At 38.5% G+C, this 25,157-nt stretch overlaps 1 protein-coding gene across 1 annotated transcript in view; it reads left to right on the forward strand.

Moving 5' to 3' along the window:
- Positions 1 to 25,157, forward strand: part of LOC124789142 (serine-rich adhesin for platelets-like) — an 88,512-nt gene that overhangs the window by 48,965 nt on the left and 14,390 nt on the right. The window contains exons 7-9 of the mRNA XM_047256435.1: positions 10,096 to 10,251; positions 14,937 to 15,043; positions 17,569 to 17,656. Coding sequence (XP_047112391.1) covers positions 10,096 to 10,251; positions 14,937 to 15,043; positions 17,569 to 17,656 — 351 coding nt within the window. The remainder of the gene's footprint in view (positions 1 to 10,095; positions 10,252 to 14,936; positions 15,044 to 17,568; positions 17,657 to 25,157) is intronic.

Below are 25,157 nucleotides of genomic sequence, written 5' to 3' on the forward strand. Positions count from 1 at the left end.
AGTCATCAATCGTTGACCTTAATTGATGATTGCAAGAATGTTTTCAGCATTTTTAGGGGTTCAGACCACGGAAGGATGACCAGAACATGGTATGTCATCAATTGACATTTTATCATTTTTGAAATGGGGAAAACTGCTCAAACACTTGAGTTTCCTCATAGCATCACCCTTGTACCATGTTCTTAACATTTCAAGAGTTTCTGTTCCCCCTTTTTTAAAGCAAAAAGCAGAATATCATTGCTGCACACTGTTGACTAAAATCGGCAATTGCAAAAATGACAGTCACACAATACAGTTATTCCTACAGACTTTGCCGAACATAGTCCTGACCTCCTTCATCAACGGCACTCAGCTTACTGACACTGGAATGTTTGCACTATGTGCTCCTAGCAGAAAATGCAGTACTACAAACACACTGCCTACCAAAAAATTAGTTCATTTTCTTTTGGGTACTCCTTCGTAGAATCATTCGAATGCTGGTTTTCTAAATCTTCTCAATATTTTTTCATGAAAAGAATGTTGTATGCTCTGCAGGGATTCCCATTTGAGTTCATGAAGCTTCTCTGTAGTGCTCATATGTTTATCAAACCTACTGATCATGAATCCAGGAGCATGCCTCTAAATTGTTTCAGAGTCTTCTTTCACAAGAAATAGAAGTTCTGTCTATCATCTTGTTTCCTCCAACAGTCATTCAACAACTACATTTTCCCTGTGCACTACAGCATCATCAGCAAACAGATGCAGATTGCTGCCCACCTTATCTGTCAGATTGTTGCCATATAATAGAGAATAGGAGCAGTCCTGTCCCATTTTTCTGTGGCGTTCCTGGCAGTACCCTTCTCTCTGATGAACACTTGCCATCCAGGGCAATGTACTGGATAAAAAGTCATCAAGCCATTCACTTATCTGGAAACCTATTCCTTGTGCTTGAACCTTTGTTAAGACAGCAATGGGGCACTGTGTCAAACGCTTTCTGGGAATGTAGCAATATGGAATTTGCCTGCTGCCCTTTGTTTGTGCTTTGGAGGATATGTTTGAAGATAGCAAGCAGAATTTCACAGAAGTGATGATTTCTAAATCCTTGCTGAATTGTCGACAGAATCTTTCATGCCTCAACGAAATATATTATATTTGAATGTAGAATATGCTCAAGAGCTCAAGAGTTCTGCAACAAACCAGTGTTAAGACTGTAGATCTGTAATTTTGCGGGTCCATTCTTTTGCCCTTCTTTAACACATGATTCATGTGAGGTTTTTTTCTAGTCACTTGGGATTTTGCACTGGGAAAGAGACTCGTGATAAATAGAAGCTAAGCAAGCCAAATAGACCCTGTGTAAAACCAAATCGGGATTCCGTCTAGAGCTGGTGACGTAGTTGTTTTCAATTTTCTCAGTTGCTTCTCAATAACAGGGAATGCATATTTTTACGCACTCCATATTGGAGGCTGCGCAATTATCAAATTATGATATGTCTGTACGATTCTCCTGTGTGAATGACATTCTTAAATGTGGAATTTAAAACTTTTGCCGTCGTTTTGCTGTCTTTTATTGCCACACTAGACTGGTCAACAAGTGGCTGCATAGAATCCTGTGACCTACTTAAGTGATTTTATGTAGGACCAGAATTTTTTCAGGTTCTTATCAAAGTGTTTTACCTGTTGAAATTTCTGTAAAATTTTTTGAACAGAGAATGTAACAATCTCACCCTCCTTAGCATTTGCAGTATTCTGTTGTTAAACAGCGTTGAGTCTTTTCCACCCTCAATACACTTACGTGGCAAAGACTTTTTCAAAGTACAATTCACAATCATTGCAAACTTTGCCCATAATTCCAAATATGTCCATCATATTTGAACTAAATGATGTTCATTCATTGTCGAAGTAGGATGCTAAATCTACATCATGCATGGCTTGGCCAAAAATAAAAGTGACAGAGGTGGGAGATCAGATGGCCATGCATTTAGAAAAAAAGTAGCATTTTTGGCATGGATTGGGCAATACATCGTCCATTTTTGTAACTGTAGTTACCAGACAATGGTTGGTGCAGTGGAAAGAGCATAGAACAGTGAACAGAGGGTCATAGGTGTCATTTATGCTACAAATAAACTAAAATAATGTATTTATATATTTTTTCATCAAAGGCATGAAAAAGAAAGGAATGGTAAAGGGAAATTTGGTATCGTATATAAGTTTTCAGGAAGCAATTTTAAGGCATAAGCGATAAATTTGTTTATAAGATTAGATATGTTTATTGTTGTACAGTAGGTGATCTACACATGCTCAAGTGACATTCTTTGTAAACACGGGGAAGCACTATTATACATAACTGCTTCAGTTTATTTGCAGTGTACATAACACAAAAACTGAATGAATTAAAAAAAAAAGGCTTGTCAATTGACATGCACCAAAAATGCTATTTTTTCCCTAAATGCTTGGTCGTAAGGAGCTCCCACTTCTGTTACTTTAATTTCTGGCTAAGCCCATTGTATACCACAAATTTGGATGAAATTGCTGATGTCGGTATAAGTTTGGTCCCATTGTGTCATTCCACATCAACAGATGGCACAGTAGCACACTCGACCTGCAGTAGCCCTCCAAGTGGGAAACGTGTCTTCTGTAGAAGTCATAGTGTGCTGATTCTCAATGACTAAATATGAATGTGACTATCACAGATCATATGTGGGCTGTGCGCAGTCCTTGTGAGGTCAATTGAGAAGCTGCTTGATTGAGAAATAATGGCTCTGGTCACAAAAAAAACTGACAACAGCTGGGAGAGCAGTGTCCTGGTCACATGCCCCTCCTAATCCACATCCAGTGACGCCAATTGGCTGAGGATGACACAGAGCAGCACCACTGGGCCTTCCAAGGTGTGTTCAGATATAGTTTTTGTTTAGTTTTAGCACTCGTCATGTACAGACACAGTGCGGATATGTTTGTTAAAAGTAGTTAAAGGATTGATGATGATGATGATGATGACCACCTCTTTCCATTGAGTATCTTGAGATTTGGCATTGACAGTAGTTCATGACACATTAAAAGTTTTCAGTCGTTACCATTGTCCCATTTTTTTCTAAAGGGTTTTCAAATTTGCCTTCTTTTCACACTATCATATGCCATCTCATTGTGCAGGAACACTGTTACTGAATCCTTACCTTGCTAGTAGTGTTTCTAATGAATCTGCCTTACACAAAAAATTAGGGCTACTGTTGACCTTCTTGGTCTTAATGCATTTTTCTTCTTCCTTCTCCTATATGTTCTGTACTGTTTTAGTTTCCCAAATACTTTTGCAGGCTGACACATCAAAGTAACTCCTCTAGACATAGTTCTGCAACACTTTCTAACCCTTTACATAACAAAATATTTTATGCAGCATAACATGTTATTATGTGCTCTTTGGGAATAGTAATCAATAAAACTGCCCAATTTCTTATGTGTTGGCTAACCACACCATTAGTTGTAGGGGGATAAATATCCAGACCAATGAAATAGGAGGGCAAAATCTATGCTGAAAAATTTGCTCAGTTCTGCAGGAAATGAGCAATGTCAACTTCAGTTTGTAAACATATGCCCTCATGTTAAAGATATTTACCAGAGGATTGGGATTTACAACCAACTTTAGACCATGCATATAAATCCACATGTGCACCCACTTCAGTATCAGCATAAAATGCTTCATAAACAGTCTCCTTACCAGCTGCATCTGTACTAGATGTTCACCCACTGGTCCACTTGACACTGTGTTACCCAGGCTACCTTCAGTTACTGTAGTAATGTGTGAAACTAGAAATAGCAGCTACATCATTTACATTAGTCTCGTCAAAATTCTGAGTATTCTGGATGCTCTTTTGTAATCTATTCTCAGCATTTCATTATACAGTCAGCCAGACCTTTATCTGCCATGGAACCAAGACACTTCTGAAGTCATTATTATTGATTTAAAAGAAATATTCGTGAATGTCGGTGTGATCACTTCAGGTATAAAAACAAACCAAAAATAAGTTAATAGGAAGGTATGTTGAAAAGTAAATGCTCCAATTTTTTTATGTGAAAACTCTTAAAGATTTTTAAATAAAACAGACGTTATTAACATTCTAAATCTTTATTCCTCAGGTCTGTATATTTGCTTCCTCTGCCATTAGTGGGTTCCGAATTGTCACATGTAACATTGCAGTGTGTAACACAACTATGACGCTACTTGAGACTCAGCATATTGTAATAGTGTTTCAAATTTGAAGAGTTTGTCCACACACAGAGCACTCTCTCTTTCAGCATGACAGCACCAGACAACACAAGAGTACAGTTACATCTTCAACAGTAAGATACCTTGAATTCACTGTCGTCGGTCATCTTCCATATAGTCCAAATTTGGCCCCATCCTATTTTCATCTTACGTTTTCAGAACTTAGATAACACCGTTGAAATTTATTTTAATAATTTGCTTCCAGGTGTTTCCAGAATTGTTGTTTCCATTTTATGCATTGCTTTTCAACAACCGACCCAGCTGTCTCCTTCAGGTACTGCGAGTTTTGCTGTTGCGTGTACTTGCTGCCTGGATTGCAACCGGACTGTGAACAGTTGTTGGTCTCATGCCGCTATTTGTATCGGAGCTAGGTTCCTTACACCCTTCGATGCTCTTTTGGTGGACTCTGAAAAAGAGCTCCCACTGATGTTCCTTGAAATGAAAATTCTGTTAATGTTTTTCGCCCCTCGTGGGTGTGATGGCTGACAAGTTTTTAGTAAATTGAATTCTGGGCACCAAGTATTATTTCAATTGAAACCACCATCCCTGTTTATTAGGTCTTTTGACACCTTTGTTTCAATAGACTCCTTATATATATGCTGTCCCAGAATCTTCACGTTTGCACCACAGTACTGGTTTCACCATACTTTACTTTATGATTATATTAAAGACAGTGCTGAGGGACAGGTGATTTGCACGGTGGATTTAGTCACTAATGTTCCTTGCGCCTCTTCCTGACTGTGCTGATAGCCTACCCCACATAAGACATGCCACATTCGCTTGGAATGTGGTATACACCTGACTGTTGGAGACCTAGATTGTCTTAAACATTAAGAAGAATACTTTTTTATCTTAGTTGAAGGAGCTAAGTACACTAGCTGCCATGTTTCTGCAGGAGTCCACTGATCTTTCTGGATGTTTATTGGGCCAGCACAAGGCAGGTAAGCCATTTTGGGCTTACCTTCTTTGTCTGTCTCAGCCCTTTCTCAGGTGCTCGTGATTTTGACTACATCACCCATTCATTTGACCTTTGTACCCACTCCTTTGGAACACTATTCTTAGGTATCTATAGTATCTCAGTAGCTATGAGTTTCAGGATAATTTGTAAAACAGTATTATCTACAGTGTTCATTCATCATTAAAAGAAGATTTCGCAGTATGCAATCATACAAATTGAATGTAACTGTGAATGGAATTCATGACACAGAAGAAAAGTAACTGTAAATTTGCTTACAAACTATTTTTATAGATTTTCACTTTATAACACAGGAAGTGTTAACTGCGAATTTAACGTACTGTCACTTGTATCTGAAGATAGAAGAGTAAATCCACAGGTGACAAATGTAAGTAGAACATGCAACCAGTTCTGAAGAAGTGTGTCTCCAAGCCCAACAGTAAATATTCACACCATTACTCACTTGTTCACTAATATCTGAATCCCTCTGCCTTAGAAATTCATGCTTAACAGGGAAACTATTGTGAATACATTATTACCACTATAATCAATTGTTGGTACTAAATAAAGTAATAAACAGTGATTAAGATCAATTAAAGAGTTAAAAATTGGCACCCTTATTCCTCTTTTCTAGTCTTCCGGTTTCCTCAACCTCTCCCCCTCCCCCTCTCCCCCCCTCCCCCATCCCCTCCACCTCTCCCCCCTCCTCTCCTCTCCTCCCCTCTCTCTCCCCCTCCTCCCCCCTCTCCCACCTCCTACCCCCTCCTACCCCCTCCTCCCCCTCTCCCCCTCCTACCCCCTCCTCCCCCTCTCCCCCTCTCTCCCCCTCCTACCCCCTCTCCCCCCTCCTCCCCCTCCCTCTCCCCCCTCTCTCCCCCTCCATGCAGTTTGTGCACTATTCCTCTTTTTGTGGTCTTCTGTCAAGGTTGATTCCATTTCATCCTCAGCATCCCCACTCATTTTCCTCTTCCATATTTCCCATGGGGTTTTTGTAACTCTCCAAAATATTCCTTTAACATCTACTTGATTTCCTGTACATGCCCAACTTCCTTTCCTTCCAATGGAGCAGCCATTACATTGTTTGTTACACATACTCTGGAAAGTAGAAGCCAGTGTGCGTCATCAATTAGAGTTGACAAGTACCGATGCCAAATGATTACAGATGTAGATTTAAATTCAGAACACTGCCAATAGTATGTCTGCAATGAGTTGGGAATTAGTCTAGCATCATCCTTGACTGTATGACAATAACCAAGTGAAATAATATCCATGCTCGTTTTGTGAAATACCACCAAATGACAGTGCAGACTGGAAAATTCAGGATTTGCACAAGGCTTCCTCTAGAGTTCACTGAACTGAAATTATTGTTTCCTTGCTTATATACTACATTGACACCTCATTGGAGGTTGAAAATTAAGTGTATCCAGTGATATGTGTACTATTAAACCACAAAATCTGGTTGTATTATGCTGGGAAATATTAAAACATTAATAACCAGAGATTTATTGGCAGAAACAGTGTTATTGTTTTCCACAATTCAAAGTACTTAATCATTGAATGTGACATGTCTTGTACCAAGAGACTCTTGCATATGTACTGTGTGTGTTTCAACCAAATCTGCTAACCACCACTGTGTTTTAAATATTGGGACAACTAGATGGTGATGGAAAAGTGTAGTTGCTAACTGTGAGAATATCTCCTGTCTATTAAGTTGAATTGTAACAGAAACTGAGATTAGATTAGTACGTGTTCCATAGATCATGAATCCGACACTTCATAATGATGTGGAACTTGTCAGGTTAATAAAAGGTGTCTATACAAGATATTACATTACACGAAATATTACATGACACTTGATATTCTTAAATTTTTTTTGGTGGGGTTGGGGAAATTACCCACTAACTATATCCAAAAATTCATTGCCATTAAGAAATCCTTTTAATTTCCTTTTAAATGCTATATGACTATCTGTCAGACTTTTGATGCTATTAGGAAAGTGGCCAAAGGCTTTTGTGACAGCATAATTTACCCCCTTCTGAGCCAAAGTTAGATTTAACCGTGAGTAGTGAAGACCATCCTTTCTCCTAGTGTTGTAGACATGTACACTGCTATTATTTGAATTCATTCGGATTGTTAATAACAAATTTCATTAGCGAATACATATATTGTGAGGCTTCAGTGAAGATCTCTAGCTCTTTAAATAAGTGTCTGCAGGATGATCTTGGATGAGCTCCAGCAGTTATTCTGATTACATGCTTTTGTGTAATGAACACTCTTTTACTCGTTGATGAGTTACCCCAGAATATGCCGCCATACGAAAGCAGAGAATGATAATAGGTGTGGTAAGCTAATTTACTGAGATGCATATCGCCAAAATTTGCAATGACTCTAATAGCATAAGTAGCTGAACTCAAGCGTTTCAGCAGATCTTCAGAGTGTTTTTTCCAGTTCAACCTCTCATCAATGCATACACCTAGAAATTTTGAATATTCTACCTTAGCTACCGATTTCTGATCAAAGTCTATATTTACTGTGTGGAACTGTATGTACTATGTTTTGTCAAAGTTTAATGAGAGCCCATTTGTAGAGAACCAATTAATGATTTTCTGAAAAACATCATTTACAATTTCACCAGTTAATTCTTGTCTGTTGGGTGTGATAGCTATACTTGTATCATCGGCAAAATGTGAACTGCTTATTTCAACTTTCTGCACTCTTCCAGTTAGGTATAATTTAAACCATTTGAGTGCTGTCCCATTCATACCACAGTACTTGAGCTTACCTAGAAGTATTCCATGATTTACACAATCAAAAACCTTTGAGAGATCACAAAAAAATCCAACAGGTAACTTCTGGTTACTCAGAGCATTTAATATTTCGTTAGTGAAAGTATACATAGCATTTTCCGTTGAAAAACCTTTCTGGACTCTTAACTGACATTTTGTTAAAACTCTATTTTTACAAAGGTGTGAAGCTACTCTACAATACATTACTTTTTCAAGAATTTTGGATAAGGCAGTCAGAAGAGAGGTTGGACAGTAGTTGTTAGCATCAGATGTATCCCCTTTTTTATGCAGTTGTTTAACAATGGCATACTTCAGTCTATCTGGGAAAATACCCTGCTTCAGAGAGCTATTACATATGTGGCTAAGAATCCCACTTATCTCTTGGGAACAAGCTTTTATTATCCTGCTGGAAATGCCATCAATTCCATGTGAACTTTTATTCTTGAGAGAATTTATCATCTTCCTAATTTCAGAAGGAGAGGTGCGTGGAATTCCAGTTGTATCAGATGGTGTGGGTAAGGCTTCTTCCATTAACTGCCTTGCTTCTTCTAATGAACATTTAGATCCTATTTTCTCTACAACATTTAAAAACTGATTATTCAAAATGTTTTCGACTTCTGGCTTGTTGTTTGTCAAGTTTCCATTCACTTTGATGGTAATGCCATCATCCTGTACTCTTGGTTGCCCTGTCTCCCTTGTAATAATATTCCAAATTGTTTTGATTTTGTTATCAGAGGTATTAATCTCAGACATGATGCACATGCTTCTGGACTTTTTAATAACCTTTCTTAATGTAGCACAGTAGTTTTTATAATATTTGGCTATTTCTGGGTCATTACTCTTTCTTGTTGTTAGATACAGTTCCCTTTTGTGGTTACAAGATATTTTTATTCCTTTAGTAAGCCAAGGTTTTTTGCATGGTTTCTTATAATTAGATTTAACTACTTTCTTGGGGAAACAGTTTTCAAATTCTCTTAAAAGTGTATCATGAAATAAGTTACATTTTAAATTAGCATTGGGTTCCTTGTACACCAGTCTAAGTGCTGAAGATCTTCTCTGAAATTTCTAATTGTTGAGTCATTAATTGAACACACAACTTTTGAGGGTAGTTTTGAATTACTGAATGGAGCAATGTCATATACTATAACTAGCTGAGCACCGTGATCAGAAAGGTCATTCTCAACAGGACAAGAATTTGTGTTTTTAAACTTATCTTGGTCTATAAAAGTGTTATATATCAATGTGCTGCTGTCCTTTACTACCCGAGTAGGAAAATTAATGACAGATGTCAAATTGAAAGAACCGAGCAAGACTTCCAGGTCATTCTTCCTATTACCCGCTTTCAGTGAATCAACATTGAAAACCCCACAAATAATAATTTGATTTCCCCTATCTGACAGATAGCACAACAAGGCATCCAAGTTTTTCCAGGAATAAATGAAAGTTTCCTGAAGGGGACCTATATACTGTTACAATTATAAAAGAGCCCTCCTTCAGTTTAAGTTGACAGGCACATGCTTCTATATATTGCCCTAGACAAAACTTTTTTGTATCTAAGCTTTTTACACAGTGATAACTTTTGTCATATATGGCAACTCTTCCTCTCACCTTATTCTCTCTACTCATATGTGCAGCTAGTTTATAACCGCTGATATTTACCTTTTCCATATCAGACACAATGTGATGCACAGACAGGCATAGTATATCTATTACATTATCAGATTCAGTGTCATCTAAACAGACCAGGAGCTCATCTATTTTATTCCTCAATCCCGGCATATTTTGGTGAAAAATGGTAACATTATTTTTTACTGAATTAATGTCTTGTCTTATCCTTTGGAAAAATGTGTAATATTATATGACACACCACCGAATTACTGTATTGGGGCCATGCATGAGCGTTTTCAAATGTTATCATTTTAAACATTGAAAAACTATTTTAGAACTGCAATCATGGTTCCAGCAACTTGAACCACTTAGACATATGAAACCTGTCAAAAGTGCATCACATAAAATTGATTAAGTTTTATTAATGGTTGTTATATTTTCAATTGTGTTAGCTATAATTTCATTTTAAGATTATCTTCTTGATTTGAGACAACCATTGCATTTTTCAGATTCTGAAGTGTCAAGCTCACTGACGAGTAGCAGCTATTTGCAACGCTCTCCTAGATCAGCTCGTTCGGAAAGTATCATCAGACGACCGTCGCGTCGGAATCACAATACAGCAGTGCGTTCACCATCATCAGTCTGTTCGATGCCTGTTGCACCAGGTATCTGCCACACATTTAGTTTGCTTGTGACAAACTGTTTCTTGTTATCGTGTTTACATGCCGAGGCCAGAAGTGGTTTTGCTAGACCTGTCAAATATGACATTTGGAAATTAGTTGTTCTGGTTTTTGATTTAGTCAGCTCAGTGGCTGTTTCTCTTCAGTTAAATATTTGAGGTTGATAGCTTCATGCATGGTGTTATGATCCCACTTCTTTACAGCACAAAAAGTCGCTCCATCCATGTTAGCTAAAATTTTTAAAAAAATAAGACATAATTTAACAAATGGTTCAAAAATGGTTGTGCATCAACTAAATTGCAAAAAAAGTTGCTCAAGAATGCTCTGCATTACACAGACAGCTGTAAACATTTAGCAGCTTTGTAAAAAACTGGAAAGGAAAGGAGCATCTACAGCAGTGATTTAGGTTTTTACGATCTTACACTTTGCTAAAAACACAATGGTTTTTGTGTCCTGTTTGTTACCTTGAGTGCCTGACTACAATTTTATCTGGCCTATTTCTGTAAAAAAATAAGTTTAACACGTAGAGTACTAGGCAGCTAGGACGTTGTTCAGATGGCTGATACCGTTCTTTTTCACAGTTTTCTTGTGAATTTTGTGTAGCAGTTCCTCATTGGCAGAACTTAAGTCAGTTAATTGCTTTTGAAAGAGACTGCTTTTTTCTATAAAATAGTGCAAAGAAAAATAGACTTACATCAGTGATAATTTCATTATATTGAAATGAAAGTAGGTTCTTTTCAAAACAACAGAAATTTCTTTCTTGTTTTTCACCTCCTAAATGGAATGGGATGTAAGTTATTTTGTACTAAAAAGTAAAACTGTTTCAAAATGTGGCTTTTTGTTGGTAGTTAATTTTTTAGTTATATTTGCCTTAGTATGAAAAATTTCAAAGTAATTAGGAAAATAAAGTACTACGTTGCATTTTTCACTGTGGTACCAGGTACCTTTCCTTGCCACCATCCCAGATCTTGCCTTGCTTCTTTCACCCCAAAACTTACATCTCCACTGAGGCCATTTTGACATTTCTGTAGCTGGCATCAAAGTAGGAAAATGTCTTCCATCAAGTCTGTTTGCAAGTGAACAATTTAGAGCAACTGCCTTCTTTGTTTGCCAGAGCCTCTGCCAATACCACTGCATTGGAGATGTTTGCCAGTAGGCGTCATTTTTTATGTGTAATATATAAATTTGTAATCATCATTATGAAAATGCGAAAAAACTTTTTCACCCCTTCACTTCCCCTCAAAAGAGTAGCAGCCCATTAGTTGCTCACTGAGATCCACACCAGCCTTGTTTTTGTTATAATCCCACTGTCAGGTTTCATCTTCTCTATCATTCTTAGTTCTGTTCTGACATTTAGTGCAGTCATTTTGTGTTTTGTCTTCAAAAGATATACATCCATTGAGTCTCCTTTTACAGACAGCAAATTGTATCATCTGCGAAATGAAAGTGTGAACAGAAATAATGCAGAGCAAGTAATGATATTTGTCTGAATTCCTTTCCCTGCAAGATGGGTGTTTGGAGCTGCCATCTGCGGTGTTTTTTACTAGTAGTCTAAGCATCATAGAGTAGCTTCATACAGGCGACAGACATAAGACGAAAGTTGGAATACATTTACAAAGTTCAGAAATGGCCACTGTAGGTCCTATGTCACTTGTACTTTCAGAATGTCATCCATGTGACATAAGGGCTATATTGTTTGTGTAAAAAGTGTTAACTAGTTTTGAAAGTTAATAAGAGCATCTAGCTTGCATTGGGTTTCTTTAATGGGCAGGGACTCAGAAACCTTACATGATAAATTCTGTTTCATAGTGAATTGTATCTAGACAAATTATTTTATTACAAAGTTTGAAATACCTTTGTTCTCTGCATATAAATATTTAAAGAGTACCCAATTTTAGGCTAATGGTGTGGCACATTATCAGGAGAAACCCAGTTTGGAAAGAGAAAGGGCATAAAATTGCAAAATAAAGAGTGCATCTATGTGCAAATCCAATGATGTTTCTGTTATATCCACAGATTAACACACATTTGCGAACAAAAAATTTTTATTAGGTGGAGCAAGGCCACTGCTTAATTTTACAAAAAGATAAACTTCCTTCGGAAACAAAAAGCTTCTTCTCCTGCCAAAATTTTATAACAAGCCAAAGAATTATGCCACCTTATTGAATTGAAATATTAACAACTGAACTGAATTTACGTTCCTTTGTCGGGTTTTCTCTTGATGCTTTCCGGCGGATACTGAGAAAGTAGATGGACGCCGAGTCTGGCGTCGTTGGCCGGTGTAGCAAGGAAGTGGCCCCTGGACGTTCCGGCTGTGTTGAAGTCTCTTCTGGGCGGCAGTCCATGGCGGGTCAAAAGATGCCTGCTTTCCTTTCTTCTGGCTATTTAACATGGCGGCTCCAGTCTTCCTCCACTGATTCTGGAGTGATGATTGACAGCCCTGATCGACAGATGGTGATAGCACGGTGTGACCATCCGCACCGGAAAAAGGCTCGTGCGCGGGCGTAGTTCACGGCTGATTGAATTTTTGTCGGGAATGCCTCTAGATATACTTTTTAATGGCATCCACAAGTGCAGTAATATAATGCTTGTTAATTTTGAGGTTTTATCTCTGTGCAGAAGAATCCAAAAAATATTCTAAAGTTGGAAGGCAAGTCGACCAGAATCAGCTATTGTGATGTAAACAAGCTCTTGCCAGGCTGCGTCATTGTATCAAGTCTGTTGACTGTCTGCACTGTGTCATCTGTTGGAATATCATTTCTGCTTTAATATTCCTTGGATGCAGATATGCACACCAACAAGAAGTTTGATGTCCAACTTTTATATGGTGAACGTCAAAACAGTGGTGTTGAAATATTGTGGCGGTATAGGGATGTTTATACTGATTGTTGCTGTTTGTGTTGCCAGACACTGGCACGAATTATTAGCTTTGACATCAGAGGATGAGGACTAAGAGTTCAATTGACAGAGCACATGAAGAAGCTGGCTATGATGCTTATCAATCTACAGGGTGGCACAAAACATATCGCCAAGGAATGTGAGATCAGTCAAATGGATGTCATCTGCACCTTGCATTGACATAAATTTCACTTTTATCATCTCTCAGTACATCAAGAATTCGGAGGATGTGATTTCAAAAGTTCTTATAATTTTGTCAGTTTGCTCTGTAGTGACTGGCAGGCAACACTTATTTTACTAGGCGCTCTTCACCGATGAAGCAATATTTGCAAACTATGGTAACATAAATTTATGTAACATGTGCTACTGGCCAATGGAAAACCCATGCTGGCTTTGTCTCGTACAACACAAATGACTGTGAAGTGTAACATATCAAGCAATGACTGTAGCATAAACATATCGTGCGGCATCATAGGAAATTCCATTGTAGCATCATACTTCATTCCAAGGGTGGTGAATGGAACATGTTCTTACAAACAACCTGTTTGTTCTAGATGAGGTACCACTGGAAAAGTGATAGAATGTGTGGTTCCACCATGACGACTGCCCAGTGCACTCATCCTGTGTTGCAACACAAATACTGAATGAATAGTTTCCTGACTGTTGAATGAGATGGAATGCTGCAGTACAGTGACAGGCCAAGTCCCCTAATTTGACTTCTCTTGATTTCTTTCTATGGGAAGCACTGAAAGATGCAGTTTGGCATGAAGTTCCAACTTCACTAGCTGATATGCACTGTTAAATCGCTACTGCATGCAAAGACACATGAGCTAGTGTAACTTCATCTGTTGATCTATTATTTCAAACTGCAATTGCTAATGTGTCTTGCAGTCAATGTTAAACAAGTTGAACACATGCTTAAGTGTAAAACTGAATTTCATTAAGAAAAGTATTTATTTTATTGGTGACATGTTATTACTAATTTGGAATAAAATGTTTATTTCATTTAAAGCATATTTCCTGAATCTGAAATTATAATTAGGTGAAGTTAATTCAGTAGTTTCTTTTTTTCCATGAGTAAGGCAATTTATAATTATGAAATATGAACGATCAGTGTTTGTATTTTGGCTTCGGCCTTTACAAGTAAGCGGCAGCAGGTAGGGTTTAAATTGAAAACTGCCTGACATAATGGTAGTTGTTTCCACAAAAACCTGGAAACATACACACGTTTTAAGTAGTTTTCCTAAATGCCATCTGAAGCACCAGAAGCTAGCATATGTTGTAGTTCCATATACTAACTCTGTATTTATATCATAAAAGAAATGAGTTATCATCTTAGTAGCATAGGCCTGCCTTGCTGCATATAACGACAGAGCTTGGCTTGAGAGCTGTGCTTGACATTGTTTACATTGTAATAACTGACTCTGGCCGCATTGCTTTCCAGTTTTAGTACCTGTATGAAATTATTTTGCAAAGCGCTTTAACATCATTATTGAGAAGAGCTGTATCATTGTAATTGTCTTTTCAAGAGGTGCTGAATGTGGTTACGAAAAGTATATGCTTCCATTGGGGGTGGGGGGACTTGTTTCAATATCTCAGTTGATACCAGAGTTTAGGGCATTTTAGGTGCCTCTCGGCATACTTGCAATTGCTGAAAACATCATTTGGGTGCCAATGAAATAGAATTTATTTCTCAGTGTACTCATTGTAGAATAGGTTGAGATTTGGAACTCTTTTTGACAGTGCTGTAATTTTTCAATTTTTTGTATTAGTTGTATCACGGCATGGAAGATTGCGGCAGGTTAAGAAGAGAGGTGGTGAAGTCTCCGAGGAACTACAGAAAGATGCTTCAGCCTTACATCGTGCAAGGAAGACAAAGGTATGTTGACAAGTGTGCAGAAGTATCAGATATACATAAGGAGAGTTTTTCAGTTGGAGGAAACGACAATCAAACTGAAAACTTCAGGAATTAGTTTTGTAGAATGATTACTGCTACTACTACATGGTGGTGGTGGTGGTGGTGGTGGCTACATGTGATTTACTTCTCCAGAAGACAGTGGGTAATGTTTGTCTCCAATGTTGTTAGTTTTTATTTTAACTTTGTTAATATGATTTGGAATTTAAGAAGTAATGCCTCATTTTACATAAGCTCGTAACTGACACTGGTGGTAACCTCTCTGAGTAATTGTGCCTTATTTTTATAAATTGAAATCTATTTTTCTCGTAAATATATACATAAGACTTTCACGTAGTGTTAAAATTTTAGGCAGCAAGTTTGTGAAATAACAGAACAATTTTTCATTTTTAATTTCAGTTAAAGGTAGTAAGAGGTGCCAAACTTCATTCAAATGGACATTGGAAACAATTGAATCAGAAATCATGCACAAACTAAAGAATAGTAAAAATTATGATAATGGAAGAATGAAGGGTAGAACAAACCACAAAAATGATAGATTTGTGGGTCTACGATTTTTCCGAAGAAGTCATAAAGAAGGAACATCTGGTTACAACCCAGATTGTTGTGGTAATGGGCAACAGTGACAGTGGCTTCCTTGCAATTTTGAATTTATAGTTTTGCAATTATGGTGTGATTCCTCCAAGGCAAAGCCTAGGAGTTCGCAGCAACAAGTTATCAAATATGTCAGCACAAAGGAAAAACATACATTCAAAGAATTATTGCAAACCAGAGAGACATTTCAACATCAAACGTCTGCTATAATTCTTCACTTCGAACCTCATTTTGTAAGCAATATGAATCAAACCAGGTGCAAATATCACATCAGTGGTAAACGAACATTGCACGGAACTAGATTTCGATCGATTAAATCACTTGACACATTCATATGCTGCCCGGTACAGTGTAACACTTTTCTGAAAACTGCCAATAATCTTCATCTGTTTTCAAGAAGTCGGCGGAAAAATTTGCTCCTTGAATGCAACAAGAGGTGAAAAAACTAATGGAACAACATACAAACATGCATGCAGGTGCCACAAAATGCAGGAAACTGACAGAAGAAATGTATGGTCAGTTCTTGGACAAAGCTACACAACCATGTGTTAAAAACTGGGCCATTGTTGATCATAGTTGATCTATTGGTTGGACGGAATGATCCATCATTATGACAAAAAGTCATGGATGAGGATGGAATACCAGTTGTTTGTTGAAAGTAATTCCTCTGTAGTGTACAAAGAAAACAAAACATTAAATCCAAAAGTTACAGAATTGCTGTAAGCTAACTGCACAGTGAAAGAATATCATAACTAGGCACGACGCAATAAAAATACGCGTATCGATTCTTAATTAATTGCAAGCACCAGTTTTTTTTAAAAAAAAAATGATGCATTATGCATGACTTGTCATGAAATTATTGCCGACATGTGAAATATTCGTCAATGTTAATGATGTTCCTATCCCAAGTGAGATTCATACCAACAAATAGTGCTCATGGTGTTAGAAATTACTAGTTTTCAAGTGTTTCTGTGATTGGTATCATCCAAGGGAATGTACCAAATCTTGCTGAAAAATAAACATAGGAATAAAATATAAGAATTAATATAGGAATAAAATATAATGGATGATACAAAAGTGTGAAGCCACTATGCCACGGCTTTGGTTGAACGAATCACATGCTATAGAAGGCTTCTGAAGTACATTGAGAACTTTGACCATCATTTTCTCAAGAATGGTAGAGTAACTAGGATGAACAGAGACACAAGTGTGCATATTTTGACCCCTCTGCCACTGAGTGAATTTTCTAAGAAGAGGGATTATAGAGCTTACCGTATTCTCCTCATTCTTAAAATTCATTGTGGATTACACAGTGTGCAGCTGCAGTAGGCAATAAACTGCTATGGTCCTCACAAAAAACTCTACATGCAGAATTGAAGAATTGAACATGACTATTCACAAAATTTACCTAAAAGTCTGTCTATGTCTGTTGCTTAAAAACATTGTGATTTAAATAGCTTTTGTAGGCCAAAGAAAAAGGATTTGCAGTGTCAGGCGGTGGTTGATTAAACACATTGTGATTTAAATAGCTTTTGTAGGCCAAAGAAAAAGGATATTCAGTGTCAGGTTGTGGTAAAACAGAAACAGATAAGACTGGTACTTACCAAATAAGAGGCAGTGTGCTTTCTCATTTAAATCAATGGAAATCTTCATTTCCTCCAAACATTATACTTCTCTTACCAAGCAAAAATTTGATTCTTAAGCCTAAAATTGGTGTCTAACTCCCATTCCCCATTTACACTCAGCTTAACTTCATTACACTAGTTCTGTCACTAATTTAATTAAGTACTTAGAATTTTGGTGGACTTTTGCATGTCACTATTTATTATGCTGTATTAATTTACATTTTATTCTCTCCGTAACAATTTTGTGTATTTTTTCCCCTACTTCTGCAGAGTCATTCCAGTTTGGATGCATCAAAGAGAAAATCATCACCAAATACTTCCCATGAAGACTTGACAAAGCAAGAGTCTCAAGCCAAAGGTGAGTGTAAGACTGCACACACAAAGAAAGTGGGTTACCTGTATAGTGGAGGCCAGTGCGAGGTGACTTGAAAGTATCCCCATGTTACCCTTTGAGGCAGCACACAATGACAGCTGGGTGGCAGCACCAACTGGTGTATACCCAGAATTTATGAGACATAGTTTGCCCACTTACGCCGGCGTCGATTGGTCATGGCTGTGCTGGCAGAATTGAGGCGCATGTGCTGCAGTCTTTCTCAAATGATTTTACTTAAACTATTCTAGAAAAACACACACACACACACACACACACACACACACACACACACACACACACACCATTATTTATAGTTTTGTGTGTCGGCTTCATAGTGAAGTGCCTATCATCTCATTGTTAGTTATAGTTATTGTGATTTGTGATATTTTGCCTTTACGTAAGACACTGGGTGAAGTTCAAAAAGTTTACTATGAAAAATAGTGATTGCAGTGATCTTGTGTTTGGTGCATGTTATATCATCTGTTGCTGCATATGTACTTCAGGTAACATATTTAACTTTTTTTAAACTTTCTGGTAGTTCACACTTGAGAAAATGCATTTTATGTAGCGTGCTCATTTCAGATAGCTGCACCACTGATAAACCTGGAATGAAAAATTCAAAACACTCCTTCAATCTCATAAGTGATAGTTCATGCCAAGGGATCTAATTTCAGAAATAGTTTCCTAATTACTATAAATGAGTTTGCTGAAATTTTATGCAAATATTTGCACATGTTCCCAATGAACATTGGTAAAGTTTTAATTTTGCCAATTCTAATACTTGCAGAGATGTAGTCATTTGTTTGACCCCACAGTGCAGGTATCAACAATGCACAACTGAGTAACTTTGAGACATATCGTCTCTGGCAGTATTTTCTTGAAACAAAAAAACTAGGCTATCTTGTACATTTTTTGCATACTCTTACATGGTATGATAAAAAAAATATCATGAGCAATTTTCATATAGCTATTCTGAAGAAAAGTGGGTCAAAAAAATAGCCATTTGAAAACCATGAAGTTTAGCTTTTTGTATATCTGGAAGTAACAGTGAGATAACTTGAAACTTTTCACATAATAACTTGTCAGCACAAGCTCTTAAAATATAAAATTCCATTTTCCTGCTGCTTTCCAGTAGCTCCCAAATTGAGGAAAACTTGACAATCTTTGTAAAAATGCTAAGAATGGTAATTTTTAGCCCACTTTTACAAAAAAGAGTTTTGTGCAAACTCTTTTAAACTGTTTTCATTAGAAAGACCATGTTCTAAACCACTTAAAAACTAGACTTGCTTTTGCAATGCGAGCATACACTAAGGTGACGAAAGTCATGGGATACCTCCTACTATTGTGTCGTACCTTCTTTTGCGGCAACTTGACATGGCGCGGACTCAGCAAGACGTTGGAAGATCCCAGCAGCAATATTCAGACATGCTACCTCTATAGCTGTCCATAATTGTGAAAGTAAAGTTGGTGCAGGATTTTGTGCACCAACTGACCTCTTGATTATGTCTTATAAATGTTTTATGGGAGTTATGTTGGGCACTCGAATTGTCCAGAACATACTTCAAACAACCGGCGAACAGTTGTGGCCCAGTGACATGACGCATTGTCATCCATAAAAATTCCGTGATTGTTTTGTGAAGTCCATGAATTTAATTGTGTAATGAAACTTCCTGGCAGATTAAAACTGTGTGCCCGAACGAGACTCGAAGTCGGGACCTTTGCCTTTCGCGGGCAAGTGCTCTACCATCTGAGCTACCGAAGCACGACTCACGCCCGGTACTCACAGCTTTACTTCCGCCAGTACCTCGTCTCCTACCTTCCAAACTTTACAGAAGCAGGATAGCTTCTGTAAAGTTTGGAAGGTAGGAGACGAGGTACTGGCGGAAGTAAAGCTGTGAGTACCGGGCGTGAGTTGTGCTTCGGTAGCTCAGATGGTAGAGCACTTGCCCGCGAAAGGCAAAGGTCCCGAGTTCGAGTCTCGGTCGGGCACACAGTTTTAATCTGCTAGGAAGTTTCATATCAGCACACACTCCGCTGCAGAGTGAAATTCTCATTCTGTTAATTGTGTAATGTTTTCTTAACTTCAACAGTCTTTTATAAAATATGCGAGCTAACATCCCAAATATGTTCCGGATCACATGCGGTCCCTCTTTGTCTAAATGTCTTGGCTCAAACTTGTCTAGGGGTTGAACTGCACGTGCCACATTACACGCCCTAAATTAGACACTTGTGACCCTCTGGTTAAATTGTCTGGCTGATGGTAAGTTTGTGAAGTTGTATGAAACATACAACTTTAATATGAGGGTTGGAACTTTAATAATAGTGGCAACTATTTATTTACAGCTCATACAAATAGATACATATTTCAAAGTTTTACTGATCTTGAGAGTAGTCACCAGCATTGTGTATAACCCATTGCCAGCGATGTGGAAGTCATAGGATACTCTTAGCAGTACCATTTGTGTTGGCAGTTCGAGCGGTGCGGTCTGTTGCCCGACATATTTATAGCAGTTCTGAAGCGAATGCCATGAAGTGTTCTCTTCAGTTTAGAAATCGAGTTGAACTCACAAGGGCGTAAGTGAAAGGAGTGCAGTAGGTGGTACAGCACTTCAGCACTTAGCAGCCCCATCAGTCAAACAAATAAGTAACAGCTTGCACTGTACGTGCTTGAGCATTGTCCTGCAAAATGATGGTCAGGTCCTGCAGAAAGTGTCATCACTTCTGCCTCTAAGCTGGTTGTAGGTTGTGTTCCAAAAAATATACGGCATAGAGACAGAAGTGATGACACTTTCTGCAGGACCTGACCATCATTTTGTAGGACAACGCTCAAGCACGTACAGTGCAAGCTGTTACTGATTTGTTTGACTGATGGGGCTGCTAAGTGCTATACCACCTACTGCACTCCCCTGACTTAAGATCTCGTTAGTTCAGCTTGATATCTAAACTGAAGGAAACAATTCATGGCATTCGCTTCAGAACTGCTACAAATTTGTCAGCCAATAGACCACGCCGCTCAAACTGTCAACACAACTGGCACTGCTAAGAGTATTCTATGACTTCTACATCGCTGGCAATGGGTTATACACAATGCTGGTGACTACTTTGAAGGTCACTAAAACTTTGAAACATGTATCTGTTTTGTACGAGCTGTAAATAAATAGTTGCCACTTTTAAAGTTCCAACCCTTGTATAATATACAGGGTGAAAAGTATTTAAACTGACAAACTGTGGGAGGTTGTAGGGGACATCAAAACAAATATTTTTTCCTAATGTCATTTTTTCCCATGAGGAGTATTTAAACCAGTAGAGGAAGATTTCTCTGGTGGCAAATTAATTAAACCACTAAACACTTTTCCATTTTTTTTTTTTATGACCAAGAGACAATACATTCACACAACCCAATTTCAATTACAGTAGATTTTCAAAAATGCCTCTATTGACACGTAAACAAAGGTTACACTGTCGGGTCATGTTCTGTCTGACACAGGCAAAAACCCTATGAGTATCCTGAATTGTTCCTGCTGCTGCTACTATCCGGGCAACCAGATCCTCTTCTGATGCAACAGGTTGCGCATCCCTCCCCACACAAAAAAGTCCAGAGGGGACTTATCTGGGGATTGGGCAAGCCATGGTACAAGATCACCTCTGTCAATCCACGTTTCTGGGAACTGTTGGACCAGGAATCGACGCACACGACGACTGAAATGTGCCAGCGCCGCGTCGTTTTGGAACCACATGCATTGTCTTGTAGGGAGCGGGACATCTTCAAGCAATTCTGGCAATGCTCTGGCGAGAAAATTGCAATAGTGCTTGCCATTTAATGGCCTAGGTAGCAGGTACGGCCCAATTAAACAGTCCCCAACAACACCGACCCACACGTTAACGAAGAACCGCTCTTAATGAGTGATAGTAACTGTGGCATGTGGGTTATCCTCACTCCAAACATGTGAATTGTGCGTGTTGAAGACTCCATCATGCCCGAACGTTGCTTCATCGGTAAACAACACACAGGATGGAAATGTAGGATGCATTTCACACTGTTCCAGGTGCCACTGTGAAAACTGTGCTCTGGGTGGATAATAAACTGGTTCCAGGTTGTGGGCACGCTGTAAGTGAAGTGGATGTAACAATTGCTCTCGAAAGACTGTTCTTACATTCGTCTGATTAATCTCCATGTTATGTGCAATTGCGCGAGTGCTGATTGAAGGATCCCACTCCACATGCTGCAAGACAGTTTCCTCAAACTGCAGCGTTCTTACTGTGCATCAGTGTCCCTGTCCAGGTAATCTGCTAAATGACCTGGTCTCACGCAGACATTGGTACACAGCAGAAAAGGTCGTATGATGCAGGATACGGCGATTAGGATATTGTTGTTGATAAACCCGCTGTGCAGGTTGTCCGTTGTGGTGCTCTACATAGTATGCACCAACCATATCCGTGTACTCAGTCCAGGTGTATCTCTCCATTAGTAAACAGAGACAATGCACTAATACACTGGTGGACAGCAATTGCCTACAACTGAAGAGCGTAATACGGCCTCTAACAACTGAAGAGCATAAAACGGCCTCCACCAGTTTAAATACTCCTCATAGGAAAAAATGACATTAGGAAAAAATATTTGTTTTGATGTCCCCTACGACCTCCCAGAGTTTGTCGGTTTGAATACTTTTCACCCTGTATAACAACAGTAATAATAGTATTGGGAGCTAAATTAATGACCCATAAATGATGTAGGCCACACAGTTGTGATTTGGTTAGACTAATGTATATTCAGATAACAAACTAATAGCGAGAGTGGTCATATTTAGAATTACTATTACACTCGAGGGCATATCCATTTGACACAGTTCAGTCATTCACAATCTCATTGTGAATTACCAGTCCAGTGCTCCACCTCGTTAACTAGGCGAAAAGTTAAGAGTTCACACCAGGCACGTGGCTGCTAACCACTTAGAGACTTAAGCCCCAGGATACCACACAGCGTGAAATTTTCTAAGTTGTTTCACTTCCTAGCTACCTAAAGATCGACCATCCACTTTCACTTCTCCACTAGCACTGTACCCTTTCGTGTCTAGACCAGAACTGTCCCTATACCCGTCTCTGGCCTTGTCCCCCACATACCTAACATTGTCGCTCAACTGTCTAGGGCAATTACCTTTCCCGAAGCTGTCCATCTGATTGGCTACAGCTTATTCTACATTATTTTACATTTTAACATATTTAAATAATCACAGCTGGACCACTTTCATGTTCTAAATAAAGTAACAATAATATCCATTACATAGTAAATGTTAAATTCTTTTACATAAAACCGATACAATTTCTACTTAGCTTTGAATGCTATGGCCAGTAGCCTTGCCATAAATAAATAACAAAAGTAACTATTATGCACTAAACTTTACAATAAATATTCTGTTACCTAATGATTCAGTAAGGTGTCATGCTGTCATTGTTCAATGTGTTTTGTGTGGAGGAAATGATGATGTGATGCTTAACTGAAAATACTGATAATTTAAATTTACTACATCGTTTAAACAAATAAAGTTACAGAGTCGGTATTTAACAACATTTGTCATTTTTAATCATGCACTCTATATGAAATGTCAATTGTTAAGATAGACCAAAGCGTTCAGATTTTAGCATTCAGGTCTTGGTTACAAGACTTGTAATATTCAAGTTTTATTGGGTTCACCATGAAAATTTATGAAGGATGGTAGAATAAAATTACTGGCTTCATTCCCTGAATTATCACAGAAGTAAATAGTTTTCATAAATGTTTTTCTTTGTGGCTGATCTTAGATCCGCCATATTTAACACTGCTATGTCTCCCTTTCCACAAACGGCTTCTATGGGCCTTTCACTATGATGTAGGTTCTTGTCTGTCTCACTTGCACTCTACAGCACTTAAGTCTCATTCAGCAAAACAGACACCTATTAATTTCCCCATCTCGTGGCGAATTAGCGCTCTTTGTGGCACACGGTCCTGGACAACAGGGTTCGTTTCACAATTCCTGAAGGCTGACTCTTTCGGCCATATATTTGAGTAGGAGTGGAATGTTCATTAACTCACAAATATCAATAACTAAGAATTTATATTTGCTGTGAAAACCAGAATTTTGCACACAGTATGTAATTAGAAACTAGAAGATATGAATTTTTCCTGAAAAATGATAGTGAAGTATGAGTTAATTAACATATACAGTGTGTGATCAAAATTATCTGGACACCCCCAAAAACATACATTTTTCATATTAGGTGCATTGCACTGCCAACTGATGCCAGGTACTCCTTATCAGTGACCTCGGTAATTATTAGTCTTCGAGAGATCAGAATGGTGCACTCCGCAGAACTCGTGGACTTCGAATGTGGTCAGGTGATTGGGTGTCACTTGTGATCATACATCTGTATGTGAGATTTCTGCACTCATAAACATCCCTAGGTCCACTGTTTCTGAAGTGATGGTGAAGTGGAAACGTGAAGTGACACACACAGCACAAAAGCGTACAAACCGACGTCATCCGTTGACTAACAGTGACTGCCAACAGTTGAAGAGGTTCGTAATGTGTAATAGGCAGACATCTATCCAGACCATCATACAGGAATTCTGAACTGCATTAGGATCCACTGCAAGTACTATGACAGTTAGGCGGGAGGCGAGAAAACTTGGATTTCATGGTCAAGCGGCTGCTCATAAGCCACACATCATGCTGGTAAATGCCAAACGATGCCTCACTTGGTGTAAGGAGCATAAACATTGGACAATTGAACAGTCGAAAAATGTACACAATGTGGCGATTTGATGGCAGGGTGTGGCTGTGGCGAATGCCCGGTGAACGTCATCTGCCAGCATGTGTAGTGCCAGCAGTAAGATTCGGAGGCGGTGGTGTTATGGTGTGGTCGTGTTTTTCATGGAGGGAGCTTGTTGCTTCGCATGGCACCATCACAGCAGAGGCCTACATTGATGTTTTAAGCACCTTCTTGCTTCCCCCTGCTGAAGAGCAATTCAGGGATGGCGATTGCATCTTTCAACATGATCGAGCACCTGCTCATAATGCACGGCCTGTGGCAGAGTGGTTACATGACAATAACATTCCTGTAATGGACTGGCCTGCACAGAGTCCTGACCTGAATCCTATAGAACACCTTTGGGATGTTTTGGAATGCCAACTTCGTGCCAGGCCTCACCCACCGACATCAATACCTCTCCTCAGTGCAGTACTACATGAAGACTGGGCTGCCATTCCTCAAGAAACCTTCCAGCACCTGTTTGAATGTGTGCCTGTGCGAGTGGAAGCTGCCATCAGGGCTAAGGGTGGGCCGACACCATATTGAATTCCAGCATTACATGGAGGGTGCTAAGAACTTGTAAGTCATTTTCAGCCAGGTTTCCGGATACTTTTAATCGCATAATGTATTTGATAAATTTCATATTTAAATAATTTAGGTTTTCAAACTAGAAAAAAAAGAAACTTATGGAGCACTATGA

The sequence above is a fragment of the Schistocerca piceifrons genome, chromosome 3 (genome assembly GCF_021461385.2).
Source record: "Schistocerca piceifrons isolate TAMUIC-IGC-003096 chromosome 3, iqSchPice1.1, whole genome shotgun sequence".
NCBI lineage: Eukaryota > Metazoa > Arthropoda > Insecta > Orthoptera > Acrididae > Schistocerca > Schistocerca piceifrons.